The sequence below is a fragment of the Stegostoma tigrinum genome, chromosome 7, assembly GCF_030684315.1.
Source record: "Stegostoma tigrinum isolate sSteTig4 chromosome 7, sSteTig4.hap1, whole genome shotgun sequence".
Classification (NCBI taxonomy): domain Eukaryota; kingdom Metazoa; phylum Chordata; class Chondrichthyes; order Orectolobiformes; family Stegostomatidae; genus Stegostoma; species Stegostoma tigrinum.
In genome coordinates, this window is record NC_081360.1 from 44,612,895 (window position 1) to 44,630,519 (window position 17,625).

The following is a 17,625-nucleotide window of genomic DNA, read 5'->3' on the forward strand; positions in this document are numbered from 1 at the left end:
TTCTATACAATAGTTTGGCTTTCAGAATTTCAAACTCCTCTAGTATGGTCATTTCATTACCAGTCTTCATTGGGGTTCATCGGGGTTGATGAGAAGTTGGAAGGCTGTGGAAAAAAGGCACAGAAGTTGAGGCCTTCCCTCTGCCATACCATTTTGGTAGGAAAGGTGACACAAGAGTTCCATCTGCCAGCTACGAACTCAACTGAACAACAGCCACATAAAAAAAAATTGCCATAGTCTTACCAGAGCATTGGGATTCCCTCTCCTCAGAGATGACTGGTAGTGGTTTAATATACAGGTCCACATACCTCAGCAAGGGAAAAGACTGAGGAGAGTCCTTCGTGGTAACCTCAGATGGGGTATGAATTGAACACACAATGTTGGCATCACGCTGCATTGTAAATTAGCCATCTAGCCAAATGAGCTATCCGGCCCAGTCACTTGGGGGAATCATTCGAAGCCCCGTCCTACCTTCCCAGCAGTAGGTGCCACTGTCACCTTGTAGGGAAAGTTTTGGGAAGACCCTGCCGGTTTCCACTGTGCCCTTCCCATTTTTTTTTGAGACACTCCTAGGAGATCACAAGTGGCAATAGCCAGTGGACAGCAATGCAACTTGATAGCAACCTTGTTTGGCCCATCGATAAATTTGATTAGATTTTAGATTAAATTCCCTACAGTGTGGAAACAGGCCCTTTGGCCCAGCAAGGCAACACCGCCCCTTGAAGCATCCCACCCAGACCCATCCCCCTATAACCCACACACCCCTGAGCACTATGGGCAATTTTAGCATGGCCAATCCACCCAACGTGCACATCTTTGGACTGTGGGAGGAAACCGGAGCACCCGGAGGAAACCCACGCAGACACGGGGAGAATGTGCAAACTCCGCACAGACAGTTACCTGAGGCTGGAATCGAACCCAGGTCCCTGGTGTTGTGAGGCTGCAGTGCTAACCAGTGAGCCACCGTGCCACTCCATTTGTACTGACACATCCTTATTCCAACCAACTGACCAAACACCGCCCCCACCCTCCCCACCCCACACTCCCGCCCCCTCGCTCCCAAACTATTGCAAGCTCAGCAATGGCTGCTGCTGACAGGCCATTTAATTGGCTCCTGTCGGCAAACTGCAACTGCAAGTCCCTGGGTCAGCCCCTGGCTTTGGTCCTAGGGTACGCCATTCACTAATTCAGTAACTTTCTAACAGAACTCTGGAAACACAATTAAACTCAACAAGTTCAGGTAATGTGCTTTACTGATTATCTGTGAATGACAAATGTGAATTTCACAATTACATATTGTGTTTGATATTTCACTTAGCTTTCTCTAGGCAAATTGTGCAGTGGTGCAAATCAATGTGAGAAACTAAGCACTACTTCATTCAACTGTATTTATTGCTGCTGTCCACATAAATATGCAAGAAACAAATGGAATAAATACCTAGCATTTGATATTGAAGATTACAATAACCTATTATCACTAAAGCAGTTACAATAGAGTTCTCTATTCTGCATCAAGCTTTTTCAGTGAGTGACAGATGAGGCATTCACACATTCTATCCACAGCTTTTTCTGCGTTGGCTGATTGCAGCAAAATGGTTGTAGATCAAAAAGCAACAGACCAGGTTACTGATTTTGATCGATATTGTGATGGATATGAAGGCATTGATGCTGATTAACAGCAGGACCAGGCTCAGCATACAAATAACCCGTCACACTCAACGACACGACTCATGCATTAATACTTGGACTAGATTCCAAACAGCAAGTGACACTGCTGGAATGATATAATAGTGTGCAAGGGTACAAAGAATCCTACATAATTCACAGGTCAGCACATCCGATGATAATAAAGATCTAAACAAAGAATTTCAATAGATACTTGCAGTGGCATCTTGTCTTAGCATGCTATTTCCACCCATGTTGATTTGGGAAAGTTCCATAAATAAATATATTTAGTCTGTTGTGGCTCTACTGGTGAATACATTTTCTATTGTATCTACCTGAACTCAAGGGAAAAACTGCAAGACTTTACTGGCTGTGTAGCTGCAACCAAATTATTGTCATCTCCAGACAGTCTCCTGTCAGATGTTCGACACAAAACTATTTGTCTTCAAAAAGTAACTGGCCTTTAAAACCAAGGTGCCAAACGTGGCTCCTCGTAACAAATAGCAAATTTCATTAAGCTCGATTAAAAATGATTCAGCCTATTTCAAAATGCATGGAATAAAAACACATTTTACTCATTAAACTCTATAAGCATTGTGAATATCTGATATTTAAGTATAAATCCTGACAGTGCTGTAAAAATAACTTATTCTTTGAAAGGCCTTTTCAAACATTAGTCTGGCAATATCTTTAAATGTTACACACAGGCAAATAAAGGGATCCCATTTACTGATCTGAGTATCCAAAGTACACAGTGCCATGTGGAAGTATGATGGTCTTGTTATTACAAAGACCTAGCTCAAAGAAGCATAGGACTAGATAATAATTATTTGTGGATTTGGTGTTCAGCAAAGATGGGAACATGATGAAAAAGAAGTGACAATATTGATTCAGTAGAATGCAACAATGCTGGAGGGAGTGGATTTCTCAGATGAATCGAGGACAGCATTGTGTGTTTGAATCTAAAGAGAAAAATGGTACAAGTACAGTGTTTGGAGTAGTCAAAAGACCTCCAACCACTGGGGAGGATATGGAGAAAACAGTTTGCAAAGAAATTACAGAGCGATGCATGAATTACAGAGTAACAAGTGTAGGCCATTTGGCGACACCCCCACTCCAAGCATGATCTGCCATTTGAGAAGTTCATGACTGATCTGACTGTTGCCTCAACTTTCTAGTCTACCCCATACATTTTGGCATCCTTGTCACTCACAAATCTACCTAACTTAGCCTTACACACACTCAATGATCTTGCCACTGTACTTTTTGGGGAACAGAATTCCAGACTGCCAACTTTCAAACTTTATTATCTCAATATTAAATTGGAACAACCTTGTTCTGAAAGAATGTATCCTACTTCTAGGCTCTTCGCTCAGGGAAATGTAATTTCAACTCCCACTCTGTCACGTCTCCTCATGACGTAATCTTCTTCAATAAGATCACCTCACTCATTTGAGCTCCAATGGCTACAGGGACAACCATTTCCTCTAAGCCAACACTTTCATCCCACGAAGCAGGCACTTGCAGGCATTCTAGCCTACTTATGTGTTCTCTTAAATAAAGAATCCAAAACTGTACATAGATTTCCAAATGCAAACTCACAAATGCTCCGTATAGCTTTAAGAGAACTCTCTAATTTTTAAATTGCATTGTACTTTTAATAAAAAATGGCCATCCAATTTCCTTCAATGCTTGCTGTACCTGTGTAGTAACCTTCTGTGATTCATGTACCAACACACCCATACGGCTCTATACTCAGACTTCTACAACCTCTCTTTATTTAGTGAATATTGTACTTTTCTATTCTCCCTCTCTCAGTAGGAGATGTTCACATGTTCAGACACTATACTTCATCTCCCAAATTTCTGCTCACTCATTAAACTATCTGAACTCATTTTAGAGACTCTTCATAGCCTACCTCCCTATATATTATTTTGTCATCAGCAAAGTGATCAACATTACATTTATACCCTTCATCCAAGTCACTGATACAGATTGTAAATAGTTGAGACCCCAGTCAGTGCCTGTAGGGGGACATTAAGGGGACAATGATCATTGTATAAATCACTGGGGAGGGTGGTGTCAACTTTAATAGAATAACAGCGAACCTGAACCAGATAAGTTTAACTTAAATGCTGGTAAGCAAAACCATAAACAAGCAATGACCTCTTTAATGGAGAAAAAAGGCATCCATAGTGTGCGGATGTTCCCATGTGGGAGAAAGATACAGCAAACAAATTCAGAACTCCATGGGCGAAAATAAATATACATGGGGAACAAAATAAAGAAGGAAAAAAAATATTTATGTCAAATATCAGGTGAGGTCGTCAATTCAACAAAGAAGCAGGTTGAATGTTAAAGGTTCAGAGGGGAAATCAATAAAGCAAGTAACAGAAGCAAAAGAAAAGTGGCAACTAATATAAAAGAGAATCCAGCAGCATTCTATGGGTGTTTAAATAGTTAAAGAAGGTGTAGGGTCGATAAGGCACCGAAGAAGGTATTTATACATTGTGATATGTGGCTTTGGCTGAGGCATGAAATGAATATTCTGCTCTGGCTTTACCAAGGAAGAAGTCACTGCTGAAAGAGAAGGTAATGCAGGCACTTGAGGGGTTTGAAATTGATAAGGATAAAATATTAGATAGGCTGTCTGTACTTAAAATTTGCTGAGACCCAGGACCTGGTGAGATGCATTCAAAGATATTGAGGAAAGTGAGAGCAAGAACTGCAGAGGCCTTGCTGTAACTCTCTAGTCTGCCTTTCATTCAGGGGTGGTACCAGAGAATTGGAGAATAACAAATGTTCCATTATTTTTCAAAAAAAGGATGTGAAGGTAAGCTCAACAACTATAGAAAAAGTCAGTTTAACTTCAGAGATTTGAAAGAATCTTCAAATAATAATTTATTTTGGTAGAAAGCATACAGAGACAATAAAATTAAAGGGCATAATTTGAAATAGGTGAAGGAGTGAAAGTGATTGGGTATGTATTGCACAAATCAAAGTTGATGGGACAGGTCAAGAGAGTGATGAATAAAGCATAGAATATTCTATGATTATAACTGGAATATATAGTACAAGAGCAAGGAGGCTACAGGAGAATTGTACAGTACAATATTTCTGCCTCAATGGGAAACCAGTGTCCCATTCAGGACACTGTACTATTGGAAAGCGGTGAAAGCATTAGAAAGAGTACATAAAAGATTCACCAGAATGGTTCCAAGGATCAGGAACAGCAGTTACATACACAAATTGGAAATTTGGGCTCTTTCCCTTGAAGAAGAAAAGGCTAACAGGAGATGTGCTCAAGCTATCTCAATATCACATGGAGAATGGACAGAGCCCCAAATAAGAAGAAACTGTTCATTGGTGGAGGGATTAAGAGGCTAAAGATTTACTGTAGTAGGCAAGGAAGCAACAGGGACAGGAGGAAAAATTCTTTCACCTAGCAAGTAGCCACAATCTGGACCATGCTGTCTGAGTGTATGGTGATACAGGATCACTTTAGACACACCAAAGGAAACTGGATTATTTTCAGAGAGGTAAAAACATGCAGAGTTACAGGGAGAAGTCGGAGGTGTGGAACTAGGTGGGTTGCTCCTTCAAACAGCTAGCACAGGCATAAGTGGCTGAATGATCTTCGGTGCTGTAACCATTTTGTGACTCTGTATTCTCACAGCAGACTGACACATTTCCACAAATACTGAGGAAAAGTGTTGAGTCTAAAATTAAATAGACAATCTTTCTACCTTCCATACAAATATCATCATGCAACAGCTGCAATGTCTGACTGGTATGAACCAGAAACAGACCATCCATTTTATGGTAGCAATCATGTGGGATACTTTAAATATAAGTATATTACAGAATAAGTTATAGAAAGATAACAAAGCCACAGGTTTACCCTCAGGTAGACATACAACCCGGTTTTTTTTTTACACCCATGATTAAGGTCCAAATGCTGGTATTCATTTTGTCATTGGCAAACGAAAGAAAACATTTTCTGATGAAGGGTCTTGGCCCGAAACGTCAGCTTTTATCCTTCTAAGATGCCGTTGGCCTGTTATGTTCAGCCAGCTCTACACTTTGTTATCTCAAAACATTTTGTGAATGCCACTATAAAGGGAAAATGCACAATAACACACATATGTCAACTGAATCTGAATTGTTTTAGTTCACTTGAAAATTCAAATGTATATGGTACATGTCACAAAGATCAGTTAAAATCACTCACCTTAACATCCAAAACAGTGGTAACTGGAACTGGTGAAGAATCAGTTTTTGGTGAGGTTGGGAAGACATGAAAGCTGGCATCCCTGGGAGATCTCACTATTTCATTTTGACGGTACAATCGATGATGGCGCAATTTTGTTACCCAAGCATCAAACACTTCCTGAGATTTTACCTGTGCACACAAAAGCATGTTGACAATTTTTATTTAACAAAGATGTCTGTCAATAGGTTTTACTTCTGTAAACAGCAAAGTTACACCTCTGTCCGAGTGCAGTGAAATCAAATACTTAACTCGGAATTTGACGAATGAAGGAATTTAGTATAGTGATAGAGGAGGTGCTGTTAGTCCTTTTGCTAAATTAAGCAGTCTGAAATGGTTAGTCAAGGACAGTGAGACTTGAGAACTGTTTTCTGGTGGCATTACAAAGGTGATTAGGTAGGTGACTGGTGATTTTATAATTATTTTTGTTTTCTAAACTGGGACAAGACATTAAAAGGCAACTGGGAAAATATAAGCAGCATATTAAATATATATATCTAATTAGACTTCATAATATAACTATGAAAATAACAAAACAAAACAAAGAGGGCAGAATAGGAGATGTATTCCAGCTATTGTGTATGAGGTGACCTTTGAGATCCATGGTAACTTTGTCCATTGTAAATGGGAGATTCCTCATCAGAAGTTTAAACTTCTGGATAATTCCCATGAAATTATTGCAATTGAGCTTCTGAGAGGTCCCAACATTCATCTTTCAGGGCACTTTAACTTTCTAGAGACCGGAGGATCTGGGCCTTGGTCTCTTTTTTAAGGATGCATATATTTGCATTGGAAGCAGTTCAGAGCACAATCACTAAATTAAATCCTGGGATGAAGTTGTTGCAAGGAAACATTAAGCAGGTTATATCTTTGCCCACTGGAGTTTAGAAGAATAACAGGCAGTCTTATTGAAAAAGATGAGATTCTGGGGATTTGATAGTGTAGATGCTGAAAGAATGTTTCCCCTCATGAGGGAATCTAAAACAGGAGAAAAGTGTTTCAAAATAAGTCATTTCCCATTTAAGGCAGAGACAAGGAGGAATTTCATCTCTCACAAGGTTGTTAGTCTTCGGAATTCCCTTCCCGAGAAAGCAGTGGAAAACTTTGGATAGCTAGGGTGAGCTATACAGATTTGGATGAACCGACAAGAGCAGCCATGAAATAGTGGAAAAATTGCAGAGAGCTGAATGTCCTACTCCTGCTCCTATTTCTCATGCTGTTACACCTTCAGGTAATAAATACGTTTCCTACTGGTTATGTTTACATACCTTTAGATGATAGATATGTTCTTCTGTGTCAAGATCTATCCTACGTGCCTTCTTTTTGATCGACATTACTGACAATCCAACATCAATGCTTCCATGAAGTTTGCCTTTTTGAATCTAAGGATGCACAATTATGAATGGCAAGGTCAAAGCACAATACTGTCTTGTTGAAAACTTCTGGGTGCAAAATAAACACATTTGTACACTAACAGGATCCAATACATTCAACCGAATGTACAGAAAAGAGGCCGCTGTGCAGAATAAGAGTTGATGATGACAGGTAATTTTGTCTCACGTGTGAACAGGAAATTACTGCTTCTCTTTTCTTGGTACACATTAAATGAGAGCAAGGTGGTTTGGTTTTTTTTTAAAGAAAATCAAGATATAGTCGAATAATAAAACATATATACAAAACACAACAGTTTTGTCCCTTTACAATTAAAAGACAAGCGTAGAACATTTGAAATTTAAAATGAAATTTCTACCTATGTTACAGATAACATTTTCACATGTTACACCAGTTTCAAATATGACAAAAACTAAAAGTTACCAAATAATATACAAGCAACATTTTTTGCAGCAATTTGTTATTGCTCAAAACTTCTATGGTTTCAGCAAAAAAAAATAAAGCAAAGCTGCTCATGTATCACTGAATTTGGTAACTAAAGCCAATAGTTTGCCAGAGATAACAAGGGTAGGAGCTGGATGAACACAGCAAGGCCAAGCAGCATTAGAGGAGCAGGAAGGCTGACGTTTCGGGCCTAGACCCTTCTTCAGAAAATTCTGAAGAAGGGTCTAGGCGCGAAACGTCAGTATACCTGCTCTTCTAATGCTGCTTGGCCTGCTGTGTTCATCCAGCTCTACACCTTGTTATCTCAGATTCTCCAGCATCTGCAGTTCCTACTGTCTCTGAATCAATAACAAGCCACTTCAGTTATCCTTCTACTGTGACTTTGCTGTGTTCAATGATCCAAATAAATTGCAAGCACAATCTATAAACATAGTGACATACTAATGCAGAAAAAAGTCTTCTTGGGTATCTCAGCTTTTCACCAAAACCTCCCTCGAGTGATTGTGGCAGCAAATGCCCTTCACCTCCTTCTGCATCAAATATTTATACAAGTTCACCAGTAATCAGTTAGTTATTTTCTTCTCTGTTCCATGTGAACATTGGGAGAACTTCAACTGCATTCCTGAAATCTATGCGGATAACCACTACACCTCACCATTAAGCACCAGATCTGCAAGTTTCCCAACACAAAAACCAGTAAACTGTTTAGGTAGAACCTGTTCTTCTGAAACTAGGTCTATCATCAGACCCTGAGGCCCTTGCAATGTTCACTATTAAGGCACACAGGCCAATAATTTGAGTTGCTCCCTGATCTTCAGGCTGCCATTGAGTAACATCACTAAATGACGAAATCTAATTAGTTACAATCAAACAACATAAAAATGGCAGGGCAGGTGATGTGTTGCAGCTGTAGCATGTGAGGACTGTGATCTGTAGCAACCACATTTGAAGTAAGTTTCTGTAGCTTGAGCAATGTCTCAGTTCAGAGCTGACGAGCTGAAGTCCAAACTTACGACTAGATTAATCAGGTGGGGGCCTGGACATTTGTAGGAAACAATCACACCTTTTAGGCCAAGTTATTCAAATCTACTTCAAAGGTTAAGGACCAGAAGTTTTCTTTTACTTCATGCATGGGACGTGAGTGTCAATGATTAGGCCAGCAACTGTTGCCTATCCCTAATTGTCTCTGAGGTGGTGCTGATGAGCTACCCTCTTTGAACAACTGCCCTTCTTAGCATTTACAGACTCCAACAGCATTGTTAGGATTTTGATCCAGCAACAGTCAAGAAATTATAACAGATTTTCCAAGTCAGGGATGGAAGGGAATGTGCAGATGGTGCTGTTGCCACGGATCGATCGTCTTTATCCTTCTTGGTGGTAGGAGTCATGGGTTTGGAAGGTCCTGTTGAAGGAGGTTCAATGAGTTACTGCTGTACATCATGTAGATGGAACTCTGTAATGAGGTCAGCCAGGTGGACTTCATGGAAGATGAGTTCCCTGATTGAACCAGGTTAACAGCCCCAATCAAGGAGCCCTGGCTGACAGACATAAAACAGGAGAGTCAGGAGAGTTCTGTTTCCTCTGAAAGATGGCTCTGAAGAAGCCAGATCAGTGTCAAGGACTCTCTGCATGTAAATAAAGGTTGTCCTGGTGACAGGATACTGGCCTCTGTGAAATTATTTTCATCACACTGCTGCCAATGTGCATCACAAGTAAAGGGAGTGAATGTTGATAATGGTGTGTGGTGTCAATAAAGCCTGCTGCTTTGCTATAGAGGGGTTTTGAGCTCTATGAATATTGTTGCAGCCACACTCATCCAGACAAAAGCAGAGTATTCCATGTGACTTGTGCTATGTAGACAATGGACCAGCTATGATGAGAAGGGAGGTGGGTAACGTGCTGCAGGATTCCTAGCCTTTGAGTTGGTTTTGTAGTCACAATATTTATACAGCTGCTCAATGGCAGTTCTTTCATGTTGATGCATTGTTCATGGGAGATTTAGTTACAGTAATGCCATTAATTACTAAGGGTGGTAGTTTCTGTCTTGCTGGAGATGGTCATTGCCTGGCACTTGTGTGGCACTGATGTTCTGTGCCACATATTAACCCAAGCCTGGATTGTGTCCAGGTTGACTGCATGAAACTGGTTCAGTACCTGAAGGGTCACAAATTGTGCTGAACATGGCACAGGCATCAGTGGACGTCCTTACTTCTGACCTTATGATGGAGGGAAGGTCATTGATGAAGCAGCTGAAGATGACTGGGCTGAGGACACTATCCTGAGGAACTCCTGCAGAGATGTCCTGGAGCTGGGATGACTGACCTGCAAAAACCCCAATCACCCCCCTTTTTGCAAAGTATGACTCCAACTAGTAAGAAATTGCCCCAAGTTCCGACTGACTTCAATTCTGCTAGAGTTCCTTGGTACCACTGTCAGTTCAATTTTGCCTTGATGCTCAAGGCAGTCACTCTCATCACATTTCTGGAATTCAGCTCTTTTGTCTATATTTGAACCAAGGCTGTAAGGAGATCAGGAGCTGAATGACTCTGGAAAAAACTTCACCTGACAGTCAATGAGCAGATTAATCTTTGCAAATGCCAGTTTACTGAACTATTGATAAACCCTGCTCTCAATGTGCTGATGATTGAGGGCAGACTAACAGGGCAGTAATCGGCTGAGTTGTATTTGTCCTTAGTTTTGTACATAGGAAACATTTGAACAATGTTCTACATTGTCAGGTTAAAGCCAGTACAGTAGCTGTACTGGTGCAGCTTGGCAAGATGAATAACTAGTTCTGGTACATGATAACGAAATGTGAGGCTGGATGAACACAGCAGGCCCAGCAGCATCTCAGGAGCACAAAAGCTGACATTTCGGGCCTAGACCCTTCATCAGAGAGCTCTCTGATGAAGGGTCTAGGCCCGAAACGTCAGCTTTTGTGCTCCTGAGATGTTGCTGGGCCTGCTGTGTTCATCCAGCCTCACATTTCGTTATCTTGGATTCTCCAGCATCTGCAGTTCCCATTATCACTAGTTCTGGTACATAGTACTTTTGCCAAAATGTTAGGGCACACAGTCCTTGCCGTATCCAGCATCTTCAACTGCTTCTTGACAGCACATGGAGTGAATCAGTTCAAAATCTGTCCCATTTTACACAGTGATTGAGACTTATAACACAATGAAAGCTATTCTCAATGTAAAGATGGGTTTCTGACTTCAGAACAGCTGTGCCGTGGTCACTTCTACTGTCACGCATCTGTGATAAGTTGATGGGGAAGTTGGTCATACGTACCAGCCATGTCCTTTAATAACTTAGTTAGCTTAGTCAGCTGTGGTATTACTGACCCACTTCTGGTAACTGACATAGTAATCTGCCACACATCCATCCATTATGTACCTCTACTATCATCAATGCTTCCTTCATCTGATGTTCAACATGGAGGTGGAGTGATTCATCAGCTGAGGGAGAGCGGCAAGTAGTGATCAACGAGAAGATTTTCTTTCCCATGTTTGACCTGACACTATGAGACTTCACGGGGTCAGTCACAGCTCCCTCATGTTGAGGGCTCTGAGGCCAATTCATTTCCAACACAATATCTTTGTTCCACCACATAGTCTGTGAGACAGCTCTCACAAATTTTGCCACAAGCTCCCGGATGTTCGTAACGAGGAATTTAGTTAATTCATTCACAAAATGTGGACATCACTGGCTAGGCCAGTATTTATTGGCCATCCTTATTTTCCTGGACGGCAGTTATGAGTCAACCATATCGCCCGGGGTCTGGAATCACATGTAAGCCAGGCCAAGTAAGGATGTCAGATTTCCTCCCTTAAAGGCCATCAGTGAACCAGATGGAATTTTCCCAACATTCAGTAATGGTTTCATGATTACCATCAGACTTAGTCCCAGATTTTTTACTGAATTCAAATTTCACCTTCTGTCACTGTGGGTTTTGACCCTGGGTCCTGAGGCCATTACCTGGGTCTCCGGATTAGTAGTGTAGTGATCATACTAGGCCATTACCTCTCCTTCCCTCTACTCCCATATTGGTAACCTTTATATGTTCACGACGTTCCTCTCATATTCCAACCTTGCATCTCCTTAGTTTCTTTCTATTCATTTGGTGTAGCATTTTCCTTCTTCAAAGTCTGCAATTCTGAAATCCAAGTTAATAACTTATCTATTCTGACGTTATGTCATGCTTAAAATTGACAACTCTGATGGTCAGACCTAAATATTTCTGTATTTAACACTGCTTTCTATTCCATCTTAAATTATTGAATTTTATGCTGTGTTGTGTTCTCCCAAGTGGAGCTTTGGAAATGTTCAAGTCTCATAATAAATCTTTTCATGCGAATCGTCCCTCCTGCTAGTCCCAGTTTAGGCGATAAAGATTACAATTCCCCATGATTATAAGGTGACCTTGGCACTGATTCAAGTGTCCTCATCATAATTTGTGACAAGCTGTAAAATAATCCTGTTAGTGGCTTGTCACTTTCTATTTTCCCCGAAGTGTTCATAGAGAATCTAACAATATCCAACCCCTCTTTCTTAGCAAATTTCAATCCATTGTTATTATGTATTAACAGTACATTACAAATACGAGCATACAATGTCCCTGGTCTATGGAAATTGCAACTGGAATCCCGAATTATTGCTTAGAATCCACGTTTAAAATAGTAATTGTTCAAAAATCTGTAAAGTTTATTCCTGTTCTCCATTTTGTCAGAAATTACCATAAATCTGATAATGACTGGCCATACAAATATAATTCTATTATTAGCTAAATATAATCCACCTGTTGAAGTAAAATGTAAAGAATAATAAGTAATTACTAAGTAAATCTGACTCGTCAATTTGCAGACTGCTCAAATCAGATCGTGTTGTCTTGTTACTCACATCAAACGGTGCCTTGGAGTACTTTAACATTCCGTTATCAAGGACAAAGAAGCGCTGTAACAAAACAAATTTTAATTAATAACTTAACCCACAAATTTTAATAATTAATTTTACAAATTGTAAGGTTGAAAGTCCAGATAAAAATCACCCTGATATAAAACAATATAACAATACAATGGCCTTCATTTCTAAGTGCTTGAGAAAAGGAAAATTCATGAAATTTTTAAATAAAAATTTTGTTATTGTGCCGTAACTGAATATAAATGATAATAAAGGGGGCAACTCAGTAAACTCCAGATCTAGAAATCAACCATAAATATTTTTAGGACTAACTGAAGACAATTCTTCTAGATACACATTTTCCCATGTAGAGTGGTATGGTTTCCAATTTACTTTGCTGACAGGGTAAAAACTTAACGTAAATGGGCTGGATTTCCACAGAATAGGTGGCCTCTGACACTCCTGCCTCTGTTGCCCAAACCAGCAATTTTTCCTCAGTGCAGCATAAAGCTGTAGCTAACAAGCCTGCACTCAATAATCTCAAACTGGCCAGTTCCATTGCTAGAGAAGGTATCTCATTATGGTCCACAATGTCCGTGGAGGTGAGATAGCTTCTCCAGGACTTCTGGCTCGCTGGCCCACAGAGGAACTGTGAAACATAAGCTGGATTTGGGTATCTTTTAGGAGATGTATTTAAAAGCAATTACCAACATCCAACCCCACCCCCCCAACCCAACCCAACAGTCCTATGCCCCTTTGTATATAATCCAGGATCCATAGAATAATGGCATATTGAAATGCTTATGAGAAAAAGAACGATTCAGAAATCAACTTCGGAAAATAAGAAAATGCTGTTTTCAAACCTTATAAAAGTTTAAACTATTCACTGGCATTCATACTCTCAATAACAGAAGCTTTACTCAATTTCACATCTCCAAATCTTATCCAAATAAACACAGATATTGACAAAAAGGCCAAAGAGCAAATATAAGTGCTTGGCTGACCTCCAAACCATTCAAAGGATTAGTTCACTAGGAGTCAGTTTACACAAGCTGAAGTGGAGCATTAGCTTTGAACGATTGACCTCTTTGTGAGTTCACAACAGAATATTCTTTCTTGTTAATTCTTCAATGTCTAAGTGTTTATATGGACAAGATTTGGAGGTGTGAAGTGGGGTAAAGCTTCTGTTATCAGCACTATAAATGGGCAGTGTGTGATGGACGCAGCCCTTCCTCCTCCAGGTTTAGGCAAGGCAGGTTTTAGGATGGGCAGAGTAACCCTGTGCATTTGTCAGCTAATATACTGTAAAAAGGTAATCAAAACTCTGGTTTACTCAATGAAGTTTCTTTTCAACTAATTCATCATTCTGCGTTTTACAATAAATGTCTCAAGTATATTCCGATATACAGGTTAAAGTTCAGGTTTTAACTTTAATTCTGCTGGTCACTTACTTAGTGGGAGCCAGAGGAGGTCTGTGATCCTGCCTGGGCTTTACATCACGGCCAGCTGGCTGACAGTGCCCAGACTCACCACCATTAACATCTATGTGTGGACAAATGGTGGGAGGGAAAAGAGGATTGCTCACTTCCCACTTCAAATGGTCCCTCATGGGGATTAGAAAACATTGACCATGGAACTTTTCATCACAAAAGAAATTCTGGCTTATTACCCCAGAAGTATGTCCAACATAGTCAGCAATTCACCAAGGCCACCAAATTGAATTGAAGTGGGGGTAATTCACCAGTGACACTTCCAGGCTATAAAACCTTTGGTCAGCTAAGTTAAGGAGCTGCCAGATCAGAGGTTGCTGCATGCAGCACTCCTCCTTAAAAAGTGAGTCAACGATGATTTCTATATTCATGGAAGCTATTTCACCTGCCTTAACCTCACCTTCCCTGCTGCCCGTCTTCAACCTGGCATGGCGGGCACTTCATTCTGCTCTACTTACATCTCGTGGCAAGGAGCAAAGAAAAGAAGCAACATGAACAATACCAATGGCTTGATAAAAAACAACAGCAAATGCTGTAAATCAGAAACAAAAACAGAAATTTCTGGAAATATTAATCAGATCTGACAGCATCTGTGGAGAGAAATCATAGTTAACATAGCAGATCCAGTGACCTGCTTCAGATGGTAGCTAGGAAAATATTGGCTTTTATGCAGAAAATTGGTGGGGTGTGGGGGCAGGGGGTCTGGGGTGGTTGGAGAGCAGGTTTGGTTGCCAAAGACGTAAGGAGTAAACAATAGGAGGGGGATAGAGTCCAAAGAGACAGAGCAGTTGGACCGGCAAAGGAGTGGATAATGATAATGATAATGATAACAATCTGGCTAGGAGGGTGAATAGATGTAATGAGGTCAGTTAGTGGTTTACTGCAGACTATATGATAACAAGGCCTGGTGTGCAGGGGTTGGGGTGAGGACATGGCAGAGCTCAAGCCCAAAATTTGTTGAACGAGATGTTGAGTCCAGAAGGCTACAGGGTACCCAAGCGTAAAATGAGGTGCTGTTCTTCCAGGATAATAAAATGTGAGGCTGGATGAACACAGCAGGCCAAGCAGCATCTCAGGAGCACAAAAGCTGACGTTTCGGGCCTAGACCCTTCATCAGAGAGGGGGATGGGGGGAGGGAACTGGAATAAATAGGGAGAGAGGGGGAGGCGGACCGAAGATGGAGAGTAAAGAAGATAGGTGGAGAGAGTGTAGGTAGGGAGGGGATAGGTCAGTCCAGGGAAGACGGACAGGTCAAGGAGGTGGGATGAGGTTAGTAGGTAGCGGGGGGTGCGGCTTGGGGTGGGAGGAAGTGGAATAGTCTTTGAAGTGAAATAGTCGACATAAAACTCCCTGAATTACTTAAGAAACAGTTGGAGGTCACAGTGACAGGCTAAAAAGGTCTCAGGCTAAAACGGGCAGAAAATATTTTTAAATTTTCATTTACCTTGTGAAGTTTGAAAAGATAGGAAAGAAGGAAATTGATTGTGAAAAACATATTCTAAAGATTATATATAAAAAGGTGGCTGAAAACCTTGACAAATTGCAAATTGATTTAGACACAACAATTTATTCGAGCTGTGATTAAAGATGGCTAAAATCAACTCTGAAAGCATGCATTGTTACATATTGGCACAGAATACACTGAATTAGAAGAATGCATTGTCCTATCTTTTCTTCTTATTGTTTTTTGCAATGTTCATGATCACTTCCTTTACTGTACTTCAACTGATTTTGCTGCTACTCCACTTAAATTTTTGTATTTTCATTTTTATAAATTTTGAAACAGGCAATTGTAAAGAGACAACATTGAGTTGGTTTGAGGGATTATGTTAAATATGCAGGACCATGGAGACAGGGACAATGTTGGAGATCAGATTTACTTAAAGTATCTTTTCCTCAGAAGAGCACATATAAGAAGATAGCAAATAACACAACATTCTGATTTTATAAAATCCAATTTCCCATCTCTGAAACAAGTCGCAAACTCAGCTCATGACTGTACAACGGGCAAAAATCCATGTAAGACCATTTGTTGAGGTGACATAGCAATTATAAATAATGTAAATCTCCACAGATTGCATTAAGAAGTAGAGGCATTAATCATACAGTGATAATCTATTCAAAATTAATTTGTAATTTTAGACAACGACCAATACATTTGCCTTCCTTGGGAAAGAATTTATCTAATACTTACTTTATGCCAACCTTTTAAGGGCCACTTGCGTTTTTTCAACATGAACCCCTCATGTTTATCTGGTTTCTGCACATTAGTCTGACCAATTTTTAATCCTTCAATGATTTCCCAGTTGTCACCATCCTGTAAATTTTGACAAAGAAAATTATACAGAAATGAAGCAATGTTAAAGACATATTTTTGCACATGAGAAAACGGACTATTTTCACGTGATTGCAAAGAAAACTTCATTGCTTCCCCAGCCTTGCTATTTACACACAGTTTGAAATGAAAGGATCTGCATTCCCTACTCGCTCATTTTATGAAACATTATAAAACATATTGGGATATTACAAAACTATTTGAGAAAAATTGCATTTTGCTAACGATTTAATACCATCACATTCTCTTGCTCACATTTGCTTTTCAAGTGTTTACTTTACACCACAGTTGGAAGCACATCCCACGGAGCTACTACTCCACTGGAAATGGAAGTGAAAAATCCTAATCAATTTTAGATGACAACAATTTGCATTTTATATGCCTTCAAAATTGCTAAACATCACAAAATGCTTCAGTGATATTAAACAAAATTTAATATGAATGTCTTGGCAGAATGAGAGCCATGCAGTTAAGCAAGTACGAAGGAAATGGGTGTAGAGAAGAGATAATGGGAACTGCAGATGCTGGAGAATCCAAGATAACAAAGTGTGGAGCTGGATGAACACAGCAGGCCAAGCAGCATCTCAGGAGCACAAAAGCTGACGTTTCGGGCCTGGACCCTTCATCTCTGATGAAGGGATGAAGGGTCTAGGCCCGAAATGTCAGCTTTTGTGCTCCTGAGATGCTGCTTGGCCTGCTGTGTTCATCCAACTTCACACTTTGTTATCTTGGGTGTAGAGAACCCAGGTTTTGTGGACTGAGAACAGGCTTGTTGTCAGAATGAAAGATTGTCAGGCAAAACTAACTGAACAATGGGCTATATTTAAACAGCATGTGGCTCAGGCACAGTTAAGGTCCTTTCCCTGAGTGAGGGGGGGAAAAAATGCAAGGGAAACAAAGCCAGAGCTCCTTGGACTCTTCAGTACTAAGGGCAAGTTTTAAAGCCAAATCGAAGCACTGGAGATGTTTTCTTGACATATAAAAATAAACTGATCTCGCGCATACAGGGCACAATTTCAATGTTGGTATTTATCACAGTAGTTAGAATTATTGTGAACTGCAAGAGGACAAGAGGATCTGGTCCAACTAGTAGAACTGGCACATAGATGACTGATGAAATTAAAATGCAG

General features: G+C 40.2%; 1 protein-coding gene across 1 annotated transcript in view; it reads right to left on the reverse strand.

Moving 5' to 3' along the window:
* osbpl6 (oxysterol binding protein-like 6) overlaps window positions 1-17,625 on the reverse strand; it is a 173,082-nt gene that overhangs the window by 81,984 nt on the left and 73,473 nt on the right. Inside the window, exons 3-6 of the mRNA XM_048535144.2 lie at window positions 16,355-16,477; window positions 12,671-12,724; window positions 7,204-7,317; window positions 5,897-6,067 (exon numbers count right to left, since the gene is read on the reverse strand). Of these exons, the coding sequence (XP_048391101.1) occupies window positions 5,897-6,067; window positions 7,204-7,317; window positions 12,671-12,724; window positions 16,355-16,477 (462 nt within the window). The remainder of the gene's footprint in view (window positions 1-5,896; window positions 6,068-7,203; window positions 7,318-12,670; window positions 12,725-16,354; window positions 16,478-17,625) is intronic.